This window comes from Carcharodon carcharias, chromosome 24, assembly GCF_017639515.1.
Source record: "Carcharodon carcharias isolate sCarCar2 chromosome 24, sCarCar2.pri, whole genome shotgun sequence".
NCBI classification, from domain to species: Eukaryota; Metazoa; Chordata; class Chondrichthyes; order Lamniformes; family Lamnidae; genus Carcharodon; species Carcharodon carcharias.
This window is the reverse complement of record NC_054490.1, coordinates 17,022,589-17,044,970: the sequence shown is the minus strand read 5'-3', so window position 1 is coordinate 17,044,970 and position 22,382 is coordinate 17,022,589. Positions and strand designations below refer to the sequence as shown.

At 45.8% G+C, this 22,382-nt stretch overlaps 1 protein-coding gene and 1 long non-coding RNA gene across 4 annotated transcripts; one reads left to right on the top strand and one right to left on the bottom strand.

Annotated features, from left to right (window-relative positions):
• The first annotated feature begins 1,229 nt into the window (after positions 1-1,229).
• Positions 1,230-8,319, top strand: LOC121269359. The gene is made up of 3 exons (XR_005941340.1): positions 1,230-1,362; positions 2,004-2,080; positions 7,482-8,319. It is a non-coding gene; the product is annotated as an uncharacterized LOC121269359 (long non-coding RNA).
• Positions 8,320-12,433: 4,114 nt separating this feature from the next.
• LOC121269357 (serine protease FAM111A-like) lies at positions 12,434-22,352 on the bottom strand. Of its 3 annotated transcripts, none has more exons than XM_041173909.1 (4): positions 22,267-22,352; positions 20,644-20,733; positions 17,231-17,360; positions 12,434-15,276 (listed from the first exon to the last, which is right to left on the bottom strand). In XM_041173909.1, the coding sequence occupies exons 3-4, from the start codon at positions 17,309-17,311 to the stop codon at positions 13,531-13,533; spliced, it is 1,827 nt and encodes a 608-aa protein (XP_041029843.1). In that variant the 5' UTR covers positions 17,312-17,360; positions 20,644-20,733; positions 22,267-22,352; the 3' UTR covers positions 12,434-13,530. The 3 variants fall into 3 exon arrangements, with proteins under 3 accessions (XP_041029843.1, XP_041029844.1, XP_041029845.1); XM_041173910.1 differs by having other exon boundaries at positions 20,644-20,747; positions 22,267-22,344; XM_041173911.1 differs by having other exon boundaries at positions 20,644-20,754; positions 22,267-22,294.
• Between the last annotated feature and the right edge of the window lie 30 nt (positions 22,353-22,382).

The window sequence follows — 22,382 nt, the reverse complement described above, 5'->3', positions numbered from 1 at the left end:
CTCTTCCTCTCCCCCACCCTCCTCGCGCGCTATTGCCGTGGCGGTTGGAAACATGAAAAAGCGCGCTTGCCGCGAGCGCTCCCGTTGGCCGCTCCTCCTGCAAGCGGCAAGCTTCCAGCCGACGGACTTGAGGAAGGCGGATGGCGGGGAGCGCGTGTGGTGCCGGAGGGAGGGAGGGGCGTGGTTTAAGGTTCGCCACTTCTGATTGGTGCAGGAGGTGATTGGCGGGTCGGGGGGGTGGGGTCGAACCAACCGACCTGTCACCACCCGAATGCGCTGATTGGCTGGGACGGCGGGACCCGCCGCACGTGGCAGTGCGGCCGCCATTTTGAGTGCCTCTCGATCACACTTTGGCTAGTGTGGAGGTTAAGGTTCATTGCTGTGTCAGCTTGACCACATTTACTGAACGTGCCCAGTTAGTGAACCATCTCCGGACATGTTTTGTTTTGGTGCAATCCTCTGGGGCAGCTGTTTTGCTGCAGCTGTTAAACCTTTCATGAAACTCTGGGTTTAGCCTGTGGGCAATTTTGGATCCAGGAGCCACAGAAAATGGCTCTCCAATTGCTTAAACTGGTTCTAAATTCTCTGGAAGATCGCATCGACAATGTATACAATTCTTTGAGGACGTGACAGGCCAAAGAACCAAAGGCGGCGTGAGGAAAGCCTCTTTAAGCGACGAGGAACTGTTGCCAACCCTCCAGCATTGGTCTGGAGTCTCCAGTAAATGACGATCAGTCAAATATAAAAGCGAAATACCGTGGATGCTGGAAACCTGAAACAAAAGCTGGAAAAGCTCAGCAGGCCTGGCAGCATCTGTGGAGAGAGAAACAGAGTTGACATTTCAAGTGCTCTGAATAACAGTCATGCGGACTCGAAACGTTAACTCTTGTTTCTCTCTCCACAGGATTGCAGATCAGTGCCCAGGAACATCGCTGCGTGCAACCCTGGATAAAAGCCATCGGGACATTCAGAAAGATTGATCTTGTCGTTTTCTTTGAACGTTTCTCTTCGCCAGATCTGAAACTATTAAAAATTGGAGGAAAATGCCTGTATGGCTGATGGGCCGGTATCATCCGGTTGGGCGATGAGCCCTTTTGCTTTCCAGTTGGCGTAGGAAGGCAGCACGTCACAAGGATGGACATGTTGACAGACCAAAGGCTGGAGCGTGGGGTCAGGTCGCGTGATGAAACCTCCAGGAATACAGTTAATCACAGTTATCAACCCTAAGTCGACAGTGTATGTAAATTTAATCGTGGCTTTCAAAACGGAAGTAGACAAGCACCTGAAGGCAAAACAATTTGTCAGTTGCTCTCACAGAGAGCCAGCACAGATTTGGCAGTCCAGGCGGCCTCTTTCTGTACCGTAAGCATTCTATAATTCTACTCTAGACCTAAGAAATCGGTCGGGTATTTGGAAGTAATTTTAAGCAGGTTTATTAAGAAGAAACAGTTTGGATATGAATCATTAGCGAAACAGGCAGGAAAAGCATACAACACGTGACCAGGGTGGCCAACCCTCCAAGAATGGTCGGGAATCTCCTGGAATCGGTATCAATCTCCCGGAGGCCAAAGAAGGCCACCAGGGCGTTTTTAAAACAATAGTTTACGTTGATGTCAGTGAGTGAGCTTGGCCAGTTTGATCCACAAGTACCATCACCACCCCACTGACTCCACCCCAAACCAGGCAGGAGAGTTCTTGTGGCAATGGCTGGGAAATATAGTCTCTCTCTATTCCAGTATTGTGGAGAATGGGGAACTGGGCGGTGACAGGGCTTGGGAGAGGGGGCTGCAAGCACCAATGCTGGGTGCGAGGAGAGCCCGGGCTCGGTGTTGTAGACAGAGTTTCTGGTCTTTGACGCTGAGCAGCCAGAGATGCAGACCTGAAAGACTGGCTCAAAAAGAACCGTCAGGCTGACAGTTCCGATATTTTTAAAGCCGATCTGTCAGTGTCAGGTCAGTTTCACTGAATTGCTGCATTGTTCTGATTTGCTTTTTTTTTTAAAGGCCACCAGAAAAACCAGGAAGCTGCCCGAAGGTGAGAAACACCAGCAGCAACAGATGGTGTTCATGCTTGAAAAATAGTAAGTCAACTCCCTGTAAGTTTACAACCAATTGGATGCCGGTGTGTTTGTGTTAGGGGTGGGATGCTTGTGGGGAAGATAGAATGCGGTTGGGGAGAGGTTGGGGGTTGTTTGGGGGGGGGGATGTTGGAGGATTGTGATTGGTTGGAGGAGGGCTTGGGAGAGAGGTTGGGGGAGTTTGGAGGGGTGGTTGGGGGAGATTGGAGGGGGAGTTCAGGGAAGGGTAGAGTGTGGAGATTGGAGGAAGGTTTGGGGGAGGTTGGAATGTGGGTTGGGGGGAGGTTGGGGCAGGTTGTGGGGAGTTGCAGGGTGGTTTGGGGAAGATTGGAGGAGGAGTTGGCAGTTTAACAGATTGTGGGGGGAAGGTTGGAGGATGGTTAGGGATTAGATTAGAGGGGAGTTGTGGGAGATTAGAGGGCTGTTTGGAGAGAGATGGGGTTTGTCAGAGGGGGGATATTGGAGTGGGGTATGGGGGATCTTGGAATGGCATTTGGGGGGGAAGGTTAGCTACTGAGTTGTCGTCTTAAAAGTTGTGTTGCACAGAGACACCTGAGAGTTCCAACACTTCTCACTGGCATTGAAATTCTGTGTAGTTCAATCATTCCACTTTGTTGCTCAGGAGTCATTTGATCTTTCTACACTGTGAGATTACTGATAAAATAAAATCTAATTACACTCCTAAGAAATAATTATATTGAATAGTGGCATGCATCCATGCAGAAGAAAGTTCTCTACTCCTTCTACAGAGTGGAAAAGACCTTGTGCAGTTTATCTGGGTTCCATGTGTTGAATCTTTCCCCCAAATACGAAGGTATTGTCACAGTGTTCATATGGTACAATGTGCAGAATATGTTAATGAGGGCTGAGGCAGTCGCTGAAATCAGTGTTATCGTCTGCACAGTGTTATAAATAACTAATACGATATTTTCCTGTCAAATTAACAGTATCACACAATGCTGATGAAGTACTATTTCTACTCTCTGGATCATTTAATCGTCACAGCAGGATCACCTGTAGGGCACACACAAATTATCATTGCTTTATATTGTTGCTCTATATATATATATATATATATCGGACAATATTTCTAACCAGATGGCAACAAAGGGCGTTATCATTTTACAAGGACCTTTCTGTAGTTAGCAAATTGATTGGTGAATCTTGAAAGGGGAGAAGATTTCATGCGTGATGGAGGGGGAGGGTTAAAGTTGGGGAGGGGGGCCTGGGGTGAGGAATAAGGGACCCTGAAAAAAAGAGAAACCCGTGATTTCTCTCCCTGGCTCTGGACGGCGAGCAGCCTACAGCTCCCAGAGGACACTGCGGCTAGGGGTGTTCGGGGGGATGGGGGAGCCGGGGTTGGGGGGTTGGGGGTGGGGAGAGATGGCATGACCTGTCAAGTGAAGCGCCAGATGTCGAGCTTCGAGGCGAAAGTAGTGGCTGGATCCGGCTGTGACAGAGGGTAAGTAGCTGAGTTGAAGTTGAGATTTTCTTGTTGCTGATGTTGCCAGTATCTCCCCTCACCCCCAATTAACGCACATCGACAGCAGTAAGAAGAGGTGAGGCAGGATTTGTACTTATGTTTCTCTGTAGCCAACTCACAGAACCCAGTCAGGCCACGCCGCCAGGTTCCGTGATGTCACCTCTGTCGATGTCTCCCGGCATACGTCCAGCAAGAGTTGGCAACCCTGCTTATTTCAGTGCAGAGCAGTTTTCACTTTCTCACTGGCAGGCAGTCTTCTTTCTGTGTTCTTTTCCTTCTCAAGCTGGTTAGGATGTCAGCGAACTCATCGTCTTCTTCCAAGCGAGGGCTGGGCCCTTAACCCTATGAGCACCCATTGATGTAGCCTATTTCTGGGGGCGAGTAGCCTACCCAGTGTCCGTCACCTGTTCAAACCCTTCTGACCAGTGGATTCAGGACAGGTACCCAAGATGTCAGATGGTCACCTCCCCCCTACCCACGTTCAACACCCTGGCTTGAGGTGACTAGGCTACACAGGTCGTCAGCAGGCTTTCTGATATTCGTTCAGGAATGTTTGTAGAGTCTAGTGACCTCAAAGCGGGGAGCGCAATCTTTGTGACATTTATCTCCAACTTGTCTTGGTCTCTGACTCCTTAGAGTTGTTTATACTTTTTTAGAAAGAGAGGGAATTAAACACTGTGCCAGCTAATGCCTTGGGAGTTCTGTACAATTCCAAAAATAAACCCACCATTTCTTAAAGGTCCCTATTTCCTACACTTGTGTCCAGTTCTGGGCACTGTACTTTAGGGAGGATGTCGGTGTTTTGGAGATGGGGAGCGAAGGAAGATTTACGAGAATGGCAGCAGAGATTTACTAGAATGGTCTAGTAAATGGGATGAGGAACTTCAATTAATGTGGAGAAAATGGAGAAGCTGGGATTGTTCTCCTTACGGCAGAGAAGCTTAAGAGGGGAATTCAAAAGAAGTGTTCAAAATCATGAAGGATTTTGAGAGAGCAAAATTGCAGCTTTCTAATCTAAACTGATATAAGCTGTTGCTGGAAAAAGAAGCACAAGGTTATCATAATCCATGGCCACACACCAGTGCCATTACAGCAGCCGCCCTGCACTGTCAGAGGCGCTGTCTTCCGGAAAAGACCAACGGGGTGTCTGCCATCTCAGGAGGATGTAAACCTCATGGCCATCATTTTAAAGAAGAGCAGGGGTCCTCTTCGTTGACCTGGGAATGATTTTTTCCCCCTTAATCAAGGTCAATGAAACATTGATTATTTAGTCACTCTCACATTCGTGTTTGTGGGAGCTTGTGCGCAACTTGGCTGCCATGTCCTTGATATATTTAATTGACTGTGAAGCACTTTGCGGGCATCTGAAGTTGTGTAAGACTCTGTAATAAGGCAGGTTCTTTTCTTCGTTAATAAGTGTTTATTGACAAAAAGAGCATAAGGGAAACTAATTATCAAACTATAATGCTAAAAATGACAATGGAAAGCAATAATAGCACAGCACTGGTTAGATTTAGAGTAAATCTCGCTCTATGCTCTCCCAACAAATAGCCCCAGGACAGGTACAGCACCGGGTCAGATACAGACTAAATCTCCCTCTACGCTGTCCCCATCAAACACTTTCAGGACAGGTACAGCACGGGGTTAGATACAGAGTAAAGCTTCCTCTACACTGTCCCCATCAAACACTCCCAGGACAGGTACAGCATGGGGTTAGATACAGAGTAAAGCTCGCTCTAGGGTTAGATACAGAGTAAAGCTCCCTCTACACTGTCCCCATCAAACACTCCCAGGACAGGTACAGCATGGGGTTTGATACAGAGTAAAGCTTCCTCTACACTGTCCCCATCAAACACTCCCAGGACAGGTACTGCACGGGGTTAGATACAGAGTAAAGCTTCCTCTACACTGGCCCCATCAAACACTCCCAGGACAGGTACAGCACGGAGTTACATACAGAGTAAAGCTCCCTCTACACTGTCCCCATCAAACACTCCCAGGACAGGTACTGCACGGTGTTAGATACAGAGTAAAACTCCCTCTACACTGCCACAATCAAACAGTCCCAGGACAGATACTGCACAGTGTTAGATACAGAGTAAAGCTCCCTCTACACTGTCCCCATCAAACACTCCCAGGACAGGTACAGCACGGGGTTAGATACAGGGTAAAGCTTCCTCTACACTGTCCCCATCAAACACTCCCAGGACAAGTATTGCATGGTGTTAAATACAGAGTAAAACTCCCTCTACACTGCCCCCATCAAACACTCCCAGGACAGGTACAGCACGGGGTTAGATACAGGGTAAAGCTTCCTCTACACTGTCCCCATCAAACACTCACAGGACAGGTACAGCACGGAGTTAGATACAGAGTAAAACTCCCTCTACACTGTCCCCATCAAACACTCACAGGACAGGTACAGCACAGGGTTAGATACAGAGTAAAGCTTCCTCTACACTGTCCCCATCAAACACTCCTAGGACAGGTACAGCACGGGGTTAGATACAGAGTAAAACTCCCTCTACACTGTCCCCATCAAACACTCCCAGGACTGGTACAGCACGGGGTTAGATAGAGAGTAAAGCTTCCTCTACACTGTCCCCATCAAACACTCACAGGTCAGGTACAGCACGGGGTTAGATACAGAGTAAAGCTTCCTCTACACTGTCCCCATCAAACACTCCCAGGACAGGTACTGCACGGGGTTAGATACAGAGTAAAGCTTCCTCTACACTGTCCCCATCAAACACTCCCAGGACAGGTACAGCACGGGGTTAGATACAGAGTAAAGCTCCCTCTACACTGTCCCCATCAAACACTCCCAGGACAGGTACAGCACGGGGTTAGATACAGAGTAAAGCTTCCTCTACACTGTCCCCATCAAACACTCCCAGGACAAGTATTGCATGGTGTTAAATACAGAGTAAAACTCCCTCTACACTGCCCCCATCAAACACTCCCAGGACAGGTACAGCACGGGGTTAGATACAGAGTAAAGCTCCCTCTACACTGTCCCCATCAAACACTCACAGGACAGGTACAGCACGGAGTTAAATACAGAGTAAAACTCCCTCTACACTGTCCCCATCAAACACTCACAGGACAGGTACAGCAAGGAGTTAGATACAGAGTAAAACTCCCTCTACACCGTCCCCATCAAACACTCCCAGGACAGGTACAGCACGGGGTTAGATACAGAGTAAAGCTCCCTTTACACTGTCCCCATCAAACACTCCCAGGGCAGGTATAGCATGGGGTTAGATACAGAGTAAAGCTCCCTTTACACTGTCCCCATCAAACCCTCCCAGGGCAGGTATAGCACGGGGTTAGATACAGAATAAAGCTCCCTTTACACTGTTCTCTCCTTCATTCCTAAATGAGATATCAGCTCATGAATGATTACTCGCTCTATTCATATTATTAAAATAAAACATATAAGTTCCTTAATTGTGATTTCATAATATCTTCAAAACCTTCTATTCAGAACTGACATGTCAGTTTGTTTTGAATCCTGAATTTGAGCGACACTGGCAAGATCAGTATTTAATCCCCACTCCTTGTGAAGATGGTGGTGAGCCGCCTTCTTGAACTGCTGCAGTCCATATGGTGTAGGTAGATCCACAGTACAATTAGGAAGGGGGTTCAAGGATTTTTACGTAGCCACAGTAAAAGAACAGAGATATAATTTAAAGTTGGGATGGCGTGTGTCGGTTGTAGAAGAATTTGGAGGTGATGGTGTTCCCACAACATTGTTGGGGGGAGAGGTGCTGTCGAGGTAACCTTGGCGAGTTTCTGCAGTGCTTCCATTATGCTGGTACACTGTATTGAGTCCAGTGAAGAATGGGGCTGAGTGATCAAACAGACTGCATCCAGGATGGTGTCAAACTTCTGAGTCTGGTCGTGGCTGTGTTCTTCCAGGTAAATGTCGGATGTTCCAACACACTCCAGCACCCTCCTGAACTGGTGCCTTGCTGATGGTGGACAGGTTTTGAGCATTCAGGTGGTGAGCCTCTCTTCGTCGAACACCACAATCTCTACTCTGCTCTTGTAACCACGGTGTTGATGTCGCTGCGCCAGTCAATTTCTGCTCTGTGACGACCCCTGAGACATTGATGAGAGGGAACTCGGGAGATGACGGTACATTGAAAATCATTGGCAGTGAGCGGGGCTTCCATTTGTTGCTTGATCATACAACATGCTGTATAAATTGCTATTCCCTTTGAAATTTGGCATTCTTGCATCTGTCCTGATGAGTGCAAGGCGAAAAGCTTCAACATCATGTCTCTCTTTTTAGCAATACTCAAATCTAGAAAGCTTGATGGCGGATCTGAATGAATGTGGAGAGACTGGAGAAGCTGGGACAGTTCTCTTTGAAACAGAGAAGGTTAAGGGGAGATCTAATAGAAGCATTGAAATGTTTGGCTAGAGTAAATACAGCTGTACAGCTTTCCAATGGCAGAAGGATCAGGAACCAGAAGGTACAGATTTAAGGTGATTGGCACAAGTAGCAGAGTCAAGAAAGCTGTACAGGGCTATGGGGAATTTGCAAGTGAGTGAGTTAATTGGGTAACTGTTTCAAGGAGGTGTGCTATGGTGAATGATCTCTTTCTGTGCTGTATCCTTCTGTGAATGTAATTAAAATTAAGACTGTAGGGAAGTTTGTGATTAAACCAGTGGAACCACTCATCTTAATTTTCTGTTCATACTGCTGATCGTTTTTATCATGTCTGCGCTGTTTTGCATAGCTCCAAGCTGTTCCACCAATAAAACTTGGAATATATTTTAAACACCTGTAGTAATGGAGTTTTGTGTACAGTTTTGGTCTCCTTATCTAAGGAAAATATATACTTGCCATAAAGCGAGTGCAACGGAGGTTCCCCAGACTAATCCCTGGAATGGCAATTGACTTATGAGGAGGGATTGAGGAAATTGGGCTTGGATTCTATAGAGTTTAGAAGAAATGGGAGGTGATCTCATTGAGACTTACAAAATTCTTACAGAGGGTGACAGCTCAGGTGTGGATAGGATGTGTCTCCGGGCTGATGAGTCTAGAACCAGGGGACGCAAACTCAGAATAAGGGATAGGCCATTTATGACTGAGATGAGGAGGAATTTCTTCAGCCAGACGGTGGTGAATCTTTGGAATTCTCTACTGTAGAGAGCTGTGGAAGCACAATCATTGAGCACACACGAGACCAGAAATCAACAGATGTCTGGAGACAAATGAGATTATGGGCTATGGAGATAATGCTGGAAAGTGACATTGAGGTAGATGATCAGCCATGATCTAATTGATTGGCAGGGCGGACTTGATGGGCCAAATAGCCTACTCCTGTTTCTATGTTCCTACATTTTTTTTCATTCATTTCGGGGATGTGGGCTTTGCTGGCTGGGCCCAGCATTTATTGCCCATCCCTAATTGCCTCTGAGAAGGTAGTGGTGGACTGCCTTCTTAAACCACTGCAGTCCACGTGGTGTAGGTACACCCACAGTGGTATTAGGGAGGGAGTTCCAGGATTTTGACCCAGCGACTGATATATTTCCAAGTGAGGATGGTGAGTGTCTTGGAGGGGAGCTTGCAGGTGGTGGTGTTCCCATATGTCTGCTGCCCTGTCCTTCTAGATGGTAGTGGTTGTGGGTTTGGAAGGTGCTGTCGAAGGAGCCTTGGTGAGTTTCTGCTGTGCATCTTGTGGATGGTACACACACTGCTGCTACTGTGCGTCGCTGGGGGAGGGAGTTAATGTTCGTGGATGTGGTGCCAGTCAAGCGGGGCTGCTGTATCCTGCACGGTGTCGAGCTTCTTGAGTGTTGTTGGAGCTGCACTCATCCAGGCAAGTGGAGAGTTTTCCATCACACTCCTGACTTGTGCCTTGTAGATGGTGGACAGGCTTTGGAGAATCAGGAGGTGAGTTACTCACCGCAGGATTCCCAGCCTCTACATTAATGCACAATTTGTAAAGCTGCTTTCAGAAACAGCTCCTTCAGTTGAAAGACACCTTTGTTGGTTCACAAGTAATACATGGCCCTTTTAATCTCTAATCTTACGGAAACAAACAACAACAACTTGTATATATATAGCACCTTCAACATCATAAAAATGTCCCCAAGGACCTTCACAGGATTGTTTATCAGACAAATATTTGACACTGAGCCACATAAGGAGTCATTAGGACAGGCATACTGGGGACAAAGAGGGTGATATAGGATTAGAGGCACAGGGCAAGGCTGGAATACTTAATGGCCAGGATTTTACAGCCACATTGCAGTGTATCTATCCCTAGCAGATGCGGCGAGCCATTTTAACCTCTATTCAGTTTGGCAAGACCATGTCCTACTGGGCAGGAGGGGCCGTAAAATCCTGGCCAATGAGTACTTTGTTTTGGTGTTGACTGAGGAAGAGGATGCTGACCAAATATTGGTTGAAGTGGTGGAGGTAATAGACTTGGTGACAGAAAGGGTGTAAGGACATTCCTCGTAACTCTAAGCCGGTCATTTTAACATCAGTGGTGGGTAAGGTTTCAGAACTAAGAATTAAGGGGAAAAAAACCTCACCAGACACTTGGAGAGGTTAGATTTAATTAAGGAGAGCCAGCATGGACTTGTAAAAAGCAGATCCTGTTTGTCGCATCTAATCGAATTTTTTGCTGAAGTAACAGAGAAGCTTGATGAAGGAAATTCAGTAGATGCTGTCTATATGGATTTCAAGAAAACAATTTACAAAGTGCCACAGGAAAGGCTGAGTCATGAGATAGGAGGTTCAGTCTTGTCTTAGAAAAAAAATTGGCTTAAGGACAGAAAACAATGAGCCGTGGTAAGCGATTGTTTTTCAGACTGGAGGAAGGTGAACAGTGGCATTTCCCAAGGGTCATTGCTAGAAACATGGGGCACAACCTTCCGGTTGGCATGCGGGGGCGGGCTCAACCCAATTAGGATGACAAGCGATCAGGGCATGCAACAACAACCTATAGACTTTAACCAAACACCAGGCAAAGCATTTTTACCTTACGAATTCAAAATGAGGTTCTTTTCACTGTGGAGCCAGTTGGAGGCTTACAGCTGCCTTTTGACCTTACATTGCCTCTCCCTGCACACCCGAAAACTACTGAAGTTATACCTACCACTACTGATTGAATTCAAATTCTTATTGTCTCACCAACCTCTTTGAACTTCATCTTTTAACAATGAAACCCCATTCATAGTACCAATTTTATTAGTAATATAAACATATTGCTCGGTAGCTGCTAGATAGGCGTCAAGTTTTCACCCGACTTCTTTAATGCTGTTTTCAAAAAATACAAATGCACGCTATACCTCTTACATATCAAAACTTGTACATATCAAAGCACCCAGACCAGCTGGCTTTAATTCAATTAAGACACACCCACAGACTAAACCTCTATTTTAAAAGAAAAATCTTTTCCTAAATATTATATACATTAATAGCTTCATGACAGCCAGCATTTATTGCCCATCCCTAGTTGCCCTTGAGAAGGTGGTGGTTAACCACCTTCTGGAACCGCAACAGTCCATGTGGTGCAGGTACACCCACAGTACTTTAGGGAGGGAGTTCCAGGATTTTGACCCAGCAACAGTGAAGGAACGGCCGATATATTTCCAAGTCAGGATGGTGAGTGGCTTGGAGGGGAACTTGCAGGTGGAGGTGTTCCCATCTATCTTCTGTCCTTGTCCTTCTAGATGGTAGAGGTCGTGGGTTTGGAAGGTGCTGTTGAAGGAGGCTTGGCGGAGTTGCTGCAGTGCATCTTGTAGCTGGTACACTCTGCTGCCGCTGTGCGTTGGTGATGGAGGGAGTGAATGTCTGTGAATAGGGTGCCGATCAAGTGGGCTGCTTTGTCCTGAGCTTCTTGAGTGTTGTGGGAGCTGCACTCATACAGCAAGTGGCGAGTATTCCATCACACTCCTGACTTGTGCTTTGTGGACCGGTTTTGAGAAAATCAGGGAAGTTACTCTCCACACAATTCTCCACCCCTGACCTGCTCTTGTCACAGTATTTATATGGCTGCTCCACTGCAAAAAGGACATAGCAAGGGACGCTGATGGAGATGTCTGGGACATTAACTATAAGGTATAATGTGGTGAGTACGACTATGTAGGATTATGGCCTGTCTTGTCTGTGGGACTGCTCTCCCAATTTTGGTACAAAAGCCCAGATGTTAGTGGGGAGAACTTTGCAGGGTTGACAGGGCTGGTGGTGCTGTTGCCATTTCTGGTGCCTAGGTCAATGCTGGGTGGTTTATCTGGTTTGATTCTTTTTCAACTTTTCTGTAGCTGTTTGATATAACTGAGTGGCTTTCTATAGGTCATTTCAGAGGACAGTTAAGAGTCAACCACATTGTTATGAGTCTGGAGTTAAAAGTCAGCGAGACCAGGCAAGGATGGCAGATTTCCTTCCCCAAAGCACATTCGTGGACCAGATGTGTTTTTACAACAACCTGGTGCTATCATGCTGCCCTTGTCCTTCTAGATGGTAGAGGTCGTGGGTTTGGAAGGTGCTGTTGAAGGAGGCTTGGCCAGTTGCTGCAGTGCATCTTGTATCATGATCGCCATGACTGAGGCCAGCTTTTTATCCCGGATTTATTTATTAAATTTAAATATTCAGTTACTGGGGTGGGAGGTGGTGGCATGGTGATATTGTCACTGGACTAGTAATCCAGAGACCCAGGGGTAACGCTCTGGGGAGTCGGGTCCATAGCAGAATGGTGAGGTTTTAATTCAATACAAATCCAGAATTAAAAGTCTGATGATGACCATGAAATCATTGCCGATTGTCGTAAAAACCCACCTGGTTCACTAATGTCCTTAGGGAAAAAAAATCTGCTGTCCTTACCCGGTCTGGCCTACATGTGACTCCAGACCCACCAGCAACATGGTTGACACTTAAATTCCCTCTGAACAAGGGGCAATTAGGGATGGGCAATAAATGCTGTCCTAGCCAGCAAAGCCCACGTCCCATGAACAAATTTAAAATAAATGTTTTAACATTAGTCAAACCTCTCGCTTAGTAGTCAGTCATGCTACTATTCCCCTTCGCTACAAGGTCAGGTTTGAGAAGCTGGAGTTGTTCCCCTCGGACCGAGTGAAGTTAAGGGGATTTCTGATAGGGGTGTACAAGATTGTGACAGGTTTAGATAAGGCGGACAAAGAAAAACTGTTCGTCAGCTGATGGTACAAGCATTAGGTGACACAATAAGGATATGGAATAAGGTTTTGCCGGGCTCATGTGAGGAAGATTTGTTCCTAAAGGATGGGTGGTAATGACCTGGAACTCTCTGCCTATGAGGGTGATGGAAGTGGAGGTGATCAAAGATTTCAAAAGGAAATTGAATGAGCACTTGAGGAAAATAAATTTACAGAGCTACTGGGAAACAATGGGGGATTGGGACTGCTCTGCAGAGAGCCAGCATGGATTTGATAGGCTGAATAGCCTCCTATTGAGCCGTTATGGCTCTAGGTGACCAAGCAACATCTTAAGGAGGAAGGAGATATGCAGAGAGAGATGGAAAGGAGCAGGGAAGAAATTCCAGAACTTAGAATCGAGGTGGCTGAAGCCATGTTCGCCAGCAGTATAGTGATGAAAATCAGGAGCTCTGCAAGAGGCCAGAATTAGAGATAGAGGAATGTAAAATTTCAAAGAGTTGTAGGGCTGGAGGTAGTTATCGAGATAGTGGGGGGTAAGACCTCCAGAGAGGTTTAAAATCACAGACGAGAATTCTTAAACTGAGTCACTATAGTACCAGGAGCCCAGGTAGATTTCTAAACACAAGGGTCCTTGGATGAATGGGAATTGGTGTTAGTCAGTGTACAAACAAGAAGATTTTGAATTACTTTATAGAGAGATGCAAGGTGAGGGAATTTTGGAATAATCGAGTTTGGAGACAAGGGAGGCACGGATGTAAAAAGGATGAGAATTTTAAATCTGCCCATTTTAAACTCATTTGGTTGCCTCCATTTACTCGACATCCATTGGAACTTCCTCCTGGTTATTGGATGGTATGTTCTGCTCATCCTGTCTTTGATCATGACTAATGAAGAGTGACCTGACAAATTCTGGGTGCTGCTTCTCCATGTGGTCTGCAATGGCTTTAATGGTTGGACCGTATTCGATCACACTATTGATCTTGGAACCTATGTTATAATCATATCCTCCAGCATGCATTCCCACAAGCAGACCAGAGGAATTGAACACTGGGGAACCAGAGGCACCATGGAAGAAGCAACTGTTGTAGGTAATCTTGTCTGGACTTTGGATTTCTCTGAAACTGTACCTACCGAAAGCGTGTATGTAGTATCCAATTTTTCGCTGTTCAAGGGGGATGACGATGCAAGTGTCAGTGGATTTGCGAACCCCATCAGGATGACCTATAATGTAGACCACTCCATTCCTGGGCGGGGGGATTACAATGGGTGACACACCTGGTGGAAGCTGTGATCCGTGACCATTGCAGGCCTTCAGTCTCAGCACCGCATAGTCAAGATCCAAGCTGTACACTTCGAACCACGGGTCAACTTCATACCATCCACTAGTAGGATGCTCCTCTTTGTAGCTAAAGTTTACCTTCATGGATTTCTCTACTATGGCCTCCCACTCATCCTCAGGCACCCCGTCTCCTATGATCATCTTAACCACATGGTAACATGTCAGAATGTGGCCATTACGGAGGTGGAAGCAAGAGGCAGTCCCTTGAATCCCATTGTTATTCCATTTGACGAATCCAACGGCCTCACTCAACCGCACGAGCATTTCGTGGACAATAATGGGAATTCCGTCACTTGTGACCTTTCCATACTCTGCCTTCAACAGTTTCCATTGCTTTTGATGGTACTTACTGCCTCTTTCCTTTCCCAAACTTTGATCAACCTGCATTACCAGGTTATGGAGCAGCTCATTCACTCCTCCTGGCACATTCTCCTCCTCCTGGTTCTTGCTGGCACTGGCATTTTCTTCCTTATTTCCTGCTTTGAACTTTGTGTTGCTCAGTTTAACTTCAAAGTGTTCGTTGTGGAGGTCATTTACAGTGAGGCTGAACGGCAGAGATCTCTGCCCTTCGACCAGGTTCCACATATTCTGCTCAATTATGGGCAGGAACCTCCTGTCCTTACACAGAGCCTCTCGGATAGTCTCGCCTGCAAAGGCGTAAACACACAGGTCATATCCATTGCCTCGTAGAGACTCACACTTGATGATATGTTTTGGCGCTGTGCCAAGTTTGCCAGCTGATTTCCCAGTGCTTCTGATTTGGAACACAACACACTCCTTGCCTGAAGAATCGTCAGCCCGATAGCACATCTCACCATTATCTCGGTAGAATATCACTTCAAAATGGGCCTTCTCTGGCAGACATTTGCATGGCATTCCTAGATTAACAGCACCCATGAATTCCCTTTTCCCAATTATGTGGAAATTCTTCCCCTTGTTTTTTCCCTGTTCTTCCTTGAATGCCTCAGAAGACATCAGAACAGAGTGTAAATTCTCATCCAGTTTCCCTCTTGCCACATGTTCCGTGCTATTCCTTTGGAAGCTGAACGTGAATTCTTTCACTCTGTCCTCTTCACTGTGCTCTGTAACCTTGCCCGCGGGTGCCTCTGGCATTTTACCAGTGCCATTTGAGCCGTTCCTTTCAGAGAGAGGTTCCCTCCTTTCAGTGTGAGTTTTTTTACCCAAAAGTGGGACAGGAGATTGATTTTCATTGTTCACCTGGAGGGGAGAGCAATCACAAAATTCACTGGAATTGGGAACGTTACACAGAAACGGGTGGAGGCCATTCAGCCCCCTTGAGTCTGTCACATAGAAACAGGAGGAGACCATTCAGCCCTGGAGCCTGTTACAAAGCAAGAGGAGGAGCCCAATCAGCCCCTTGAACTAGTTGCAGAGGAACAGGAGGAGGCCATTCAGCCCCATGAGCCTGTTACACAGGAACAGGAGGAGGCCATTTTGTCCCTCGAGCCTGTTACACAGGAACAGGAGGAGGCCATTCAGCCCCTCAAGCCTATTAAATAGGAAGAAGAGGCAATTCAGCCCCTCAAGTCTGTTACACAGGAAAACTAGGAAGCTATTTTGTCTCTTGAGCCTTTTACACAGGAACAGAAGAAGGCCATTTTGTACCTCGAGCCTGTTACATAGGAACAGGAGGAGGCCATTTTGTCCCTCGAGCCTGTTACACAGGAACAGGAGGAGGCCATTCAGCCCCTCAAGCCTATTAAATAGGAAGAAGAGGCAATTCAGCCCCTCAAGTCTGTTACACAGGAAAACTAGGAAGCTATTTTGTCTCTTGAGCCTGTTACACAGGAACAGGAGGAGGCTATTCAGCCTCTATAGCCTATTATGCAGGAACAAGAGGAGGCCATTCAGCCGTTCGAGTCTGTTACACATGAAAACTAGGAAGCCATTTTGTCCCTCGAGCCTGTTACACAGGAACAGGAGGAGGCCATTTTGTACCTCGAGCCTGTTACATAGGAACAGGAAGAGGCCATTTTGATCTTCGAGCCTGTTACATAGGAACAGGAGGAGGCCATTTTGTCCCTCGAGCCTGTTACACAGGAACAGGAGGAGGCTATTCAGCCCCATAGCATATTACACAGGAACAAGAGGAGACCATTCAGCCGTTCAAGTCTGTTACACATGAAAACTAGGAAGCCATTTTGTCCCTCGAGCCTGTTACACAGGCGCAGGAGGAGGCAAATCAACCACTTCAGTCTGTTACATAGGAACAGAAGAAGGCCATTCAGCCTGTTCTTCAATTCAATTAAATTAAAGCTCATCTTTATCTTACCTCCATTTACCCACCTTGTTTCCTTATCCCTTAATTGGCCAACAAAAATCTATCAATCTCAGTTTTGAAATTACCCATTGATCACAGCCCCAGTGGCCCCCAAACTCCCCCAGCCTCAAACGCTTTTTTGGGAGAGAGTTCCAGATTTCCACTGCACTTTTTGTGAAGAAGTGCTTCCTGAAAGGCCTATTTCTAATTTAAAGATTCACCCTCAGCCCTCCTCTTACTACCTGTCCAGTATCTATAGAAGACTTTTGGATTCTGTTTGATGTTACCAGTCAGTCTCTTCTCATAATTTCTCTTTGCCTGTCAATTCCCTATCAATTCACCTCTGAATTTTTGATATTCAACCTTGTTCTCGCTTGTATGATCAGCCTGATCTCTGACATGAACCCTGTTTTTTACTGGGTCATCTTAATCCCTTTCTATCTCATCAACCATTCAGCTCTGACTCAGTGTCTGACCTTTCCCCCTTGTAGAAATGTACCTCAACTGTATCTGAACCACCACCTCTTTAAAGACAGCCCTGTTGTTCTGTTGAAATTTTGCCTGCCAATCTTTATTCCAGTTTACCTGGGACAGATTCTTTCTCACCCCAATGAAGTTGGACCTCCTCCAATTAAACATTTTCACTCTGGATTGCCTCATAGTTAACCTAAACCTTATGATATAATGTTCGCTAAACGTACCCCTACTGACACTTTATCCGTCACATTCCCCAGCAATGTATGCTTGCTTGGTGGACCAACCCTCCTCCTCCTCGTTCATTCTCTGCTTTTCATGCACATATTGTACCCATGTGGAACTCAGTCCTGCCTTTTTTTTGAGCCAAGTGTCCATTATTGCTAATACTGCTGTTTGCATCTGCAGCTCACAAACCTTGTTCACAAAGGGACGCATGCTCTCTTTTCCTAGTGGTTTCAAAGGTGATTTGGATCGCCTAGGTTGTTTAGGAGGCATGGTTCCTTTTCAATGGTTATCACTGGAATAATGACAGGCTGTAATATCCCTGAAAAACAATGATAAAGAAGCATGAATAACATATAGACCATTCCAGTGTAATTTGGTGGTGAGAAGCGAACTAGTAAGTGGTGCAGACCTTATGGGAAGGAACACAGGAACAGGAGGAAGCCATTCAGCCCCTGGAACTTGTTGCACAGGAACTGGAGGAGGCCATTCAGCCACTAGAGCCTGTTACACAGGAACTGGAGGAGGCTATTCAGCCCCTGGAGCCTGTTACACAGGAAAAGGAGGAGGCCATTCAGCTCCTCAAGGCTGCTACACAGGAACAGGAGGAACCAATTCAACCTCTCGAGTCTGTTACATTGGAGTGGGAGTTGGGCCATTCAGTCCTTTGAGCATTTTCCGCCATTCAGTGAGATCATGGCTCACCTGCATCTTAATTCTACCTATCTTTTTTGCTTTGGAACCCTTAATACCCTTACCCAATAAGAACCTATCAATTTCAGTTTTGAAATTTTAAATTAATCTGCAGCCTCTACAACATTTTTGGGGGGAGAGAGTTCCAGATTTCCAGTCCCCTGTGTGAGCAGAAATGTTTCCTGATGTCACCTCTGAACGGCCTGGCTCTACTTTAAGGTTCTATTCCCCCTTTGTTCTGGACTCCCCACTCCCCCCTCCACCAGAAGACATAGTTTCTCTCTATTGACCCCATCAACTCCTAAAATCATCTTAAACCAGCTCGATTAGACCAAATCTTTAATCTTCTACTCGGGATGTACTGACATACTGGCTACGCTACTGAACTAGGAATCCAGAGGCTTGGACTAATGGTCCAGAGACAAAGGCCTGGACTTTCATCGCCTGACTTGGAGAAAGCTCAATGTCGCAGAGAGCTGCGGAGGGCCTTCTACCCACCCTGCATTGCCACCCACACTCTTTTGTCGCTGCCTTGGGCCTGCCTAAGGAAGTGGGAGACCCAAAACTTTTCCAAAATATCTTTCCAAAATATGGGTTGATAAAGTATAGGTGTACAAGATTATGAGGGGCATGGACAGGGTGGATAGGGAGCAGCTGTTCCCCTTAGTTGAAGGGTCAGTCACGAGGGGGCATAAGTTCAAGGTGAGGGGCAGGAGGTTTAGGGGGGGACGTGAGGAAAAACTTTTTTACCCAGAGGGTGGTGAGGGTCTGGAATGCGCTGCCTGGGAGGGTGGTGGAGGCGGGTTAGCCTCACATCCTTTAAAAAGTACCTGGATGAGCACTTGGCACGTCATAATATTCAAGGCGATAGGCCAGGTGCTGGCAAATGGGATTAGGTAGGTAGGTCAGGTGTTTCTCACGTGTCGGTGCAGACTCGATGGGCCGAAGGGCCTTTTTTGCGCTCTGTGATTCTGTGAAAATGAAGAGCCAACGTGGATTTCTAAAGGGGAAATCATGTTTGACTAACTTGCTGGAGTGTTTTGAAGAGTTAAAAAAGAGAGAAGAGAGAAAAAAGGTCGATGAGGGTAATGCTGTGGATGTGGTGTACGTAGACTTTCAAAAGGCATTTGATAGAATTCCACACAACAGACTTGTAAGAAAAGTTATTGCTCATGGAAGAAAGGGGGCTGTAGCAACGTGGATACAAAACTGGCTGTAAAATAGGAAGCAGAAAGTAATAGTCAATGGATATTTTTCGTGCTGGAGGAAGGTTTGTAGTGGAGTTCCCCAGGGGTCGGTATTGGGACCCTTGCTTTTCCTGATATATATTAATGATCTAGATCTAGGTGTGCAGGGGACAAAGTTTGTGGATGATACAAAGCTTGGGAGTGTTGTGAACTGTGAGGAGGACAGTGCAGAACTTCCAAAGGATGAAGTTCAATGCAGAGAAGTGTGAGTTGATGCATTTTGGTAGGAAGAACACGGACAGGCAATATAAAATAGGGGGTGAAATTTTGAAGGCAGTGCAGGAGCAGAACGACCTGGGTGTATGTATGCATAGATCATTGAAGGTAGCAGGACAGGTGGAGGGAGGAGTTAGTAAAGCGTATAGTATCCTGGGCTTTATTAACAGGAGCAAAGAGTACAAGAGCAGGGAGGTTATGCTGAATTTATATAAGACACTTGGTAGATCTCAGCTGGAGTATTGCTGGACTACAGTTCTGGACACTACATTATAAGAAGGATGTGAACACATTGGAGAGAGTGCAGAAGAGGTTTACAAAAATGGTTCCAGGGATGAGAAACTTCAGTTACGAAGATAGATTGGAGAGGTTGGGACTGTTCTCCTTGGAAAGAAGAAGGCTAAGAGGAGATTTGACAGAGATGTTCAAAATTATGAGGGGGCTGGACAGAGAAGCTGTTCCCGCTGGTAAAAGGATCAGGAATGAGAGGGCACAAATTTAAAGTGATTTGCAAAAGGAGCAAATGTGACATGAGAAAAAGCTCTTTCACACAAGTGGTTGGGGTTTGGAATCCACTGCCTGGAAACATGGTGGAGGCAGGTTCAATCGAGGCATTTGAGAGAGCATTAGATGATTATTTCAATAGAAACAATATGCAGGGGGATGGGGAAAAGGCAGGTCAATGACACAAGATCACAATGCCCATTTGGAGAGACGGTGTAGACATGATGGGCTAATTGGCTTTGTTCTGTGCTATTAAAATTCTGTGATTCACTCATGATGCTTAGAGACGGCAATTTTGTGGGAGTGGGAGGAGGTGATAGGTCCTAATATTCAGCTTTGCCCCGCTCCTTGATACCATACTGGTTCAAATGCTGCCTTGATATCAAGGGCAGTTAATCAAACCTCCTCACCTCTGGAATTCAGCTCTTTTGTATAATGAGGTCTGGAGCTGAGTGGCTCTGGTGGAACCCATACTGAGTATCGGTGAGCAGATTTTTGTTTGGGGGCACTGTCGACAACACCTTCCATCACTTTGCTGATGATCGAGAGTCGACTGATGAGACTGTAATTTGCCAGGTTGGTTTTATCCTGCTTTTTGTGGACTGGGCATACCTGGGCAATTTGCCACATTGCCAGTGTTATGATACAGCAGTTGGTAAACCTGGGTTATTTAAAAATCCCAGAGGGAAATGTTAAACAACTGTCATAACCTATATTTTAAGTGGTATGTTTGAGATGCAGCTCTAAATTCAGGAATCAGACCACCAGTTCTCGAGAGTTTTTTTATATCAAACTACGAGACATTTATTAATTTACACATGTTAAATATATACACATGGCAACGAATTACTACCACCATAACTTTTAACAAATTCATAAACTAATCTCCACTAAGGCAACAACAACCTATAGACTTTAAGCTGACACCAGACAAAGCATTCTTACCTTACAAATTCAAAACGAGGTTCCTTTCACTTTGGTTCCTTTGCAGACACAGTGGTAGCCTTACAGGATTTGATGTTGCATGCCTCTGCTCTGCACACACAAAACTGCTGTCTGTTAAACCGAGCACATCTCTTTGAATGTAAATACACATTGTATCACAAGCCCCTTTGAACTCCACCTCTTCTAACAATAAAATCCTTTTCATAGTACCAATTTTATTAGCAATATAAATATTGCTTGGTCTCTGCTAGTTAGGTGCCAGATTCCACTCCCCTTCTTGAATGCTCCATTCAGCAAAATGCAAAGGCACTCTACCTTACTGTTCACATCTCAAAACTACTATACATCAAAGCACCCAGACTAGCTGCATTTAATCCAATTAAGACAGACACAGATACACCCACATACTAAATCTCTATTTTTTTTTAAATCCAACATTATATACATTAATAGCTTTCATGACACCAGGTAGATTCCAGTGTTGTTTTTCTTTCTTTTGAAAAATATACTTTATGCATAAAATATCTGAAAGAACATTACAAAACACTGCAAAATGACCATCACAAAAAGTGCAATCAGATTCAACTTTTACACACGGATTACAAGGTGCTTCAATACAATCAATAGATATTACAGTCATTTCTATAAAGTCATTACAGACAGTCAGACAGTACAATGTTATTCGAGTTATCAACATACATCGTGTTACACTCTGAGGTGCTTCAAAACAATTATAATACAATTAGCATTCAATGCATACATTTATTGTGAGCTGTACAGCCCAAGGGGTCTAGACCTTTCCCAGCCCCTCGGTGCACTATGGCAGAAAGGTCTTAGATAGCAATCTTTCCCCATTGGGCCTTTGCGGCGGCTGCCCCAAACTTTACTGTGTCCCTCAGCACGTAGTCCTGGACCTTGGAGTCTGCAACACGTGGTCAGGGACCACATTGCGCTGAAAGACCAACAAGTTTCGGCCAGACCAAAGAGCATCTTTCACCAAGTTGATGATCCTCCAGCTGCAGTTGATGTTTGTCTTGATGTCTGTCTCAAGCTTAGTGCATGGTTTTAGGGCCTGTAGGAGGTTACAGAGCTAGGGAGGGGTGTAGGAGCTGGAGGAGGTTTGTGGGACTGAATTGCCTCCTGCTATTCCTGAGTAACAGTTTCAAGGCGCTGAACGGCCTCGTTCTGTTCCTGGCTAACACACTTGAGGGGCTAAACAACTTACAAGTTTATAAAATGTCTGCATGCTCTTAGGTTGCTTTTGCAGGAAGGAATAGCTGAGGGAGGCAAGAGTTTTAAAAATCACAAACATAAAAGCAGTTTTTAACTAGAATAAGGATGGATGAAGTGGTGAAAAACTAATAACAGTCCAAAGGGCAGAAAATTTCTCCTTTTAAAACAGGCGAGGTCCTGTGTTGTGGGGCCTGTGTTTAGATTTAGCAGGGGCCTAAATTAGAACAATACCCCCAGGCGGAGTGCACCACTCCTGGGGATGGCAGCTTAGAGTCTTAGCCTGGGCAGCAACGCCCAGACAGACATTCACAAAGAATTGAGAACAGGACAGTGTCCACATGTTCTCACAGGAACTTATGAATCTAAATGAGGATAGAGAGGGAAACATACCTTTCCCGACAGGATTCCCTCCGTCTGCTGCAGAGTTTCGACAGATCAGCACTCCACAGCACCACATAGTGGGTAAGAGAGTTTGAACTGAACTGGAAGAACAAGATAAAAACAAA